A 5,732-nucleotide genomic window follows, 5' to 3' on the forward strand; every position below is an offset into this window, starting at 1 on the left:
TCTCTCTCTTTTTTTTTTTTTGCAGTTTTATGGCCGGGGCTGGGTTTGAACCCGCCACCTCTGGCATATGGGGCTGGTGCCTTACTCCTTTGAGCCACAAGGTGCCACCCCCTAGGCTAATAATTTCTATGTAAAAAGATTAACTGACATCTTGTTCGGAAATGTTTGCAGCAAGATGGTGATAAAGTTAAACATTTCTTTTCCCTTCCTAAGTGACAATAAGAAGAGTGTTACTAATTGAATGTACTGCTTTGATAGGATGCTCATATCATGTTCATGTTTGATAGTTTTATTTTTATTTTTTTTTTGAGACAGAGTCTCATTCTTTTGCCCTCAGTAGAGTGCTATGGCATCAAAGCTCACAGCAACCTCTAGCTCTTGGGCTTAGGTGATTCTCTTGCCTCAGCTGCCCGAGCAGCTGGGACTACAGGTGCCCACCACAATGTCTGCTTATTTTTTGTTGCAGTTTGGCCGGGGATGGGTTTGAACCCGCCACCCTCGGTATATGGGGCCAGCGCCCTACCCACTGAGCTACAGGCACCACCCTGACAGTTGATTTTTTACCAAACAGAGGGAAAGATGGTTTTCAATTCAATGCCAGGAGTCATCCAAGGAGGGAAAATTAAAAAAAGAAAACAAAAGTTTTCTCACATAGTGAATGCTTTCCTAACTGTCTGGCATACATTTTTGGCAAGTAGATATCTGAGGCCAGCTTTTGACTTCTACCCTTCACAGGTCTGTATTCTATAAATAGGGGATAATTCTGTTTATTCTGAAAGTAGACAACCAGAAAGCTCAAATAATCATGTTTATTATCCCACTGGTGCTATACTTCTGTCCTAAGTAAGTAATAAGAAAACAAGGTGAAAGCCTCAGATAGTGATACTCCATCTCTACAAGAATTTAAAAAATGGAGTGGCACCTGTGGATCAGTGGGTAGAGTGACGGCCCCATATACTGAGGGTGGTGGGTTCGAACCCAGCCTTGGCCAAACTGCAAAAAAAAATAGCTGGGTGTTATGGCAGGCACCACTCGGAAGGTCTCTTAGGCTAGAGAATCGCCTAAGCCCAAGAGCTGGAGGTTGCTATGAGCTGTGATGCCATAGCACTCTACCGAGGGCAACAAAGTGAAACTCTGTCTCCAAAAAATAAAATAAATAAAATAAATAAAAAATTAGCCAAGCATGTGCCTGTCATTCTAGCTACTAAGAAGGCTGAAGCAGGGCAGTGCTTGTGGCTCAAAGGAGTAGAGCACTGGCCCCATATAGCAGAGGTGGTGGGTTCAAACCCGGCCCGGCCAAAAACTGCAAAAAAAAAAAAAAAAAAAGAAAAGAAAAGAAAAATGGCTGAAGCAGGAGGATGGCTTAATCCCAGAAGTTGGAGGTTGTATTGAGCTATTACAATGCTAGTGCAGCCTAGCTGGGGCAACAGAGTGAGACCCTATCTCAGAAAAACAAAGAGTTGACAACATGGATCTTTATTTCTTCCCTCTCTCTCTCTCTTTTTTTTTTTTATCCCACACGTGTATTGAGCAAATGATGAGTAAAGATTTATTTGGTATACCACATCCCTTATTATAGGAATGGTATAATGTGATTGAAATTAATTGTAAATTATAGACCTGCCATTTTAGCCCCTTTCTCTTCCTCCCCTCCCCCTCTCTTTCTCCTTCCTCCAGATTGCTGTTGGAGGTGCCTTCTTCTTTCCTGTAGTGTAACTCCTATTCCTTAAGCAGCCCGTGTTTCTTCTTTGCATGTGCTCATCACCTTTTTTTTTTTTTTTTTGGTAGAGACCTAGTCTCACTTTATTGCCCTCAGTAGAGTGCTGTGGTGTCATAGCTCACAGCAACCTCCAGCTCTTGGGCTTAGGCGATTTTCTTGCCTCAGCCTCCTGAGTAGCTGGGACTGCAGGCGCCCACCACAATGCCTGGCTACTTTTTTGTTGCAGTTGTCATTTTTGTTCGGCGGGCCCAGGCCAGGCTTGAACCTGCCGGCTCTGGTGTGTGTAGCTGGCGCCCTAGCCGCTGAGCCACAGGTGCTGAGCCTCATCTCCCTTTTTTAGAGCATTATTTTCTCCTGTTTTCCCTATTCTTTATTCACAGGGTCTCAGTTCATCTCCATTCATTTGGGAGTTACCCCTTGACTTTCCAAGCTATGTTAAATATTCCTCCTTTGTGCTCTTAGAACACCTTGCTTATGCCTATGGTAGCATTACTGGACTGTAATATGTCTATCTCAACCTTAAGGAAAAAGACACTAGAGTAAGTTATCTCTAAATATGTTGGGTTTACTCAAGAATAGAAATAAGAATTATAATCCATAACACATAAAATAGTAAACCACCAGTGCTTTTAGTTGGGGAGGGGAGTTTATTTACATAAACTGCTTAGGCACTGAATTCTTTGGTCCTAGAAGTTTGAAATCAGAGTTGTCAGTTCATTGGTAGTGACACCATTATTGAGCAAGTATTCTCTGAGAACATCTGATCTGAATTACTATGGTCCTAAAGAATGTCTAGTGATAAACCTTATTAAAGCAAGAGGTGCTTGAAGGACATGTAGGGTTTTTTGTTTGTTTTTGAGACAGAGTCTCACTCTGTCACCTTGGGTAGAGTGCCTTGGCGTCATAGCTCACAGCAACAGCAAACTCTTGGACTTAAGCGGTTCTCTTGCCAAGTAGCTGGGACTACAGGCGACCACCAAAGAGACCGGCTACTTTGTGTTTAGTTGTCATTGTTTTTTAACTGGCTCGAGCAGGGCTTGAATCTGCCGCCTTCAGTGTATGGGGCTGGTGCTGTTGGAGCCAAGCCCCTCACCTGGCTTCTATGTCAGAACCTCTCAATGTTCACCATTCAAAAAAATTATTACAGAGTGTGGAGCTACCCATTTTTAAAAGTGTTTGAGACATACGTTCTTTTTTTTTGAGACAGAGTCTCACTCTGTCACCCCGAGTGGAGTGCTGTGGTGTCTCATCATAGTTCACAGCAGCCTCAAAGCTCTGGAGCTTAAGAGATCCATTTGCCTTAGCTTCCCAAGTAGCCAGGACTACAGGTGCCTGCCACAATGTCCAGCTAATTTTTTCTATTTTAGTAGAGATGAGTTCTTACTCTTGCTCAGGATGGTCTCAAGCTCCTAAACTCAAGTGATCTACCCGCCTTAGCCTCCCAGAGTGCTAGGATTACGGACGTGAGCCACTCCTCCTGGTGAGACATATATTATTTAACCTGTTGCTTAGTGCTTATATCATTAGGTTCCTTTAACTCTAAAAATCTTTGATTTTAGAGGGGGACAGAATGTTACTCTTGTGAATCCAGAGCTTTTCTTGTCAAGAAGAAAACAAATCTTTCTTGTTGGGAATTACTTTGGGTAAATAATATGAAAAATTCCATATACCAGCTAAAGTTTTTAGGTAAAGTGAACTTCCAAATCCTTGTTTATTTACTTTTAATACATTAAAAATGATATCACTAGGCGGGGCGTGGTGGCTCATGCCTGTAATCCTAGTGCTCTGGGAGGCCAAGGTGGGTGGATTGCTTGAGCTCAGGAGTTCGAGACCAGCCTGGGGGAAAGTGAGACACCCCCCCCACCCCGTCTCTACTAAAAATAGAAAAACTGAGGCAAGAGGATCGCTTGAGCCCAAGATTGGGAGGTGGTTGTGAGCTGTGACGCTTGGCACTCAAAAAATTCCTAAAAGTGATACCATTTTGATGCCATTTTTCCTGGGCCAGAGAATTGTGTATTTAGTGTTTTTTTTCTTTAAAAATGCCAGAGAACAACAGGCTGAATTAAATAAAGAGTGCAGGGAATTTCTTAAGCCTGGATGTCATCTTACTACAGAGATTACTGAGGAGGGAGAGTGACTAGCTGCAAAACCCTTCATTGTTCTAAGGGACATTATTATTTAGAGAAACATGGTCTCAGCTTAATCCAACGCTTTGATTAAAAGTCACAATGAAACAGAAACCCTTTCCTGGCGTGAGGAAGCCTGTGCAGGCTGCTTGCCAAACCGGCCTGCTCTGATTCTCGGTGTTCGATTTGTCAGGTCTGGCCCAGTGTGCTGAACTCTGCTGGCAGCTCCGAGGGGAAGCCGGAAAGAGGCAAGTTCCTGGGGCAAAGGTGGCTCTGCAGCACAACCTAGGCATTGGGGGAGCTGTGGTCGTAACGATCTACAGGATGGGTTTTCCCGAAGCTGCCAGGTAAGTAGCATTCTGAGTTTTGTTTGTCGGTTAATCTTTCAGACTTTACACAGTTGCTGATGGTTTCCATGTAAGAAATTCTGATTTTATTATCTCAGTCTTCATAGAAAAGTGTCAGTCACCTTGCATTGTTTTAATAACATGGCTTTAAAACTGGCCATTAGCTTTGAAGTTTAACTGTCTTTAGAAAAATTCTGTTACAGAAAGGAGGCAGCTTAGTCAAATGCGGGTGTTCAACCAGAAGCCGGAGCTGGCTGGCTACCAGTCTCAGCCCTGCCAACCTGAGTAATTTAGGCGAGTCACTTTTTTGATTTCTTTTCCCACAATTTACTTTCTCCTCATTGCCTCCCAGGCTTCTCAGATGGTTTACAGAAAGTCATCAAATGTGCTCATTGGATCTTTGCAATTTTATGTTTCTGAATCTAGCTGAGCCCACATTGCTGCTAGAAGACGTATTTATCTTGCTAACTTTCTTCCTCTCCTCCAAATGTCTGAGCTCCTAAAGTCTCTGAGCACTTTTCTTTCCCATCCCCTCTCAGGATCCCTCAACTTCCCTCTCATCTCTCAGAGAAGTGCGCCTCTTTCCCAGAGGAAAATAGTCCCCTTCCTTTCCAAGGCTCAGCTCTCCACTTTGTATGCTTTTATTTTTAACCACTTTCTGTAAATTTGCTCTGGGCATTTTATATCTACCCTCTTTTGAACCTTTTCATATTTACTCTTTCCATCAGCAAACGTGCTCAGCTCTTCCCTAAATTCTCTTTTGCAAGATGAGCCTTTTATATTAAGCCACCTTTCTTTTTATTTTTCCTTTTTTTTTTTTGAGACAGAGTCTCACTCTCATGGTGTCAGGGAAGAGGGCCATGGCATGATAGCTCAATAACAACCTCAGTCTCTTGGGCTCAAGAGATTCTCTCTCTTTTTTTTTTTTTTTTTTGCTGTTTTTGGCTGGGGCCAGGTTTGCACCTGCCACCTCCAGGCCAGTGGCCTACTCCTTGAGCCACAGGCGCCGCCCAAGAGATTCTCTTGCCTCAGCCTCCTGAGTGGCTGGGACTACAGGCGCCCACCACAATAATCACAATAATGAGCTGATTTTTCTATTTTTAGTAGAGATCGTCTCACTCAGGCCTCAAACTCCCTAGCTCAAGCAGTCCACCTGCCTCAGCCTCCCAAAGTGCTAGGATTACAGGTGTGAGCCACCTCTCCCAACCCACCTTTATTTATTTTTATTTTTGCAGTTTTTGGCTGGGGCTGGGTTTAAACCCGCCACCTCCGGCATATATAGGGCCAGGGCTCTACCCCTTTGAGCCACAGGTGCCGCCCCCACCTTTATTTTTCTAAGCTGGAACACCTCACAGTCTACTTGCCTCACCACTGAAGTTAGGTAAGGCCACCAACAATCTGAATAAAGTAAACGTCCTTGGCTCTATTTTTCCTCCTTATTCTCTCTCTCTCTTTTTTCCGAGACTGAGTCGCTTTGTTGCCCCTGTTTGAGTGCTATAATGTCATAGCTCACAGGAGCCTCAGACTCTTGGGCTCAAG

The 5,732-nt window shown here is 43.7% G+C and overlaps 1 protein-coding gene across 1 annotated transcript in view; it reads left to right on the top strand.

The window, feature by feature from the left end:
* Positions 1 to 5,732, top strand: part of SCP2 (sterol carrier protein 2) — a 65,271-nt gene that overhangs the window by 23,893 nt on the left and 35,646 nt on the right. The window contains exon 4 of the mRNA XM_012807198.2: positions 4,040 to 4,193. Coding sequence (XP_012662652.1) covers positions 4,040 to 4,193 — 154 coding nt within the window. The remainder of the gene's footprint in view (positions 1 to 4,039; positions 4,194 to 5,732) is intronic.

The sequence above is a fragment of the Otolemur garnettii genome, unplaced genomic scaffold, assembly GCF_000181295.1.
Source record: "Otolemur garnettii isolate 467f Iridium unplaced genomic scaffold, OtoGar3 scaffold00066, whole genome shotgun sequence".
Lineage (NCBI taxonomy): Eukaryota > Metazoa > Chordata > Mammalia > Primates > Galagidae > Otolemur > Otolemur garnettii.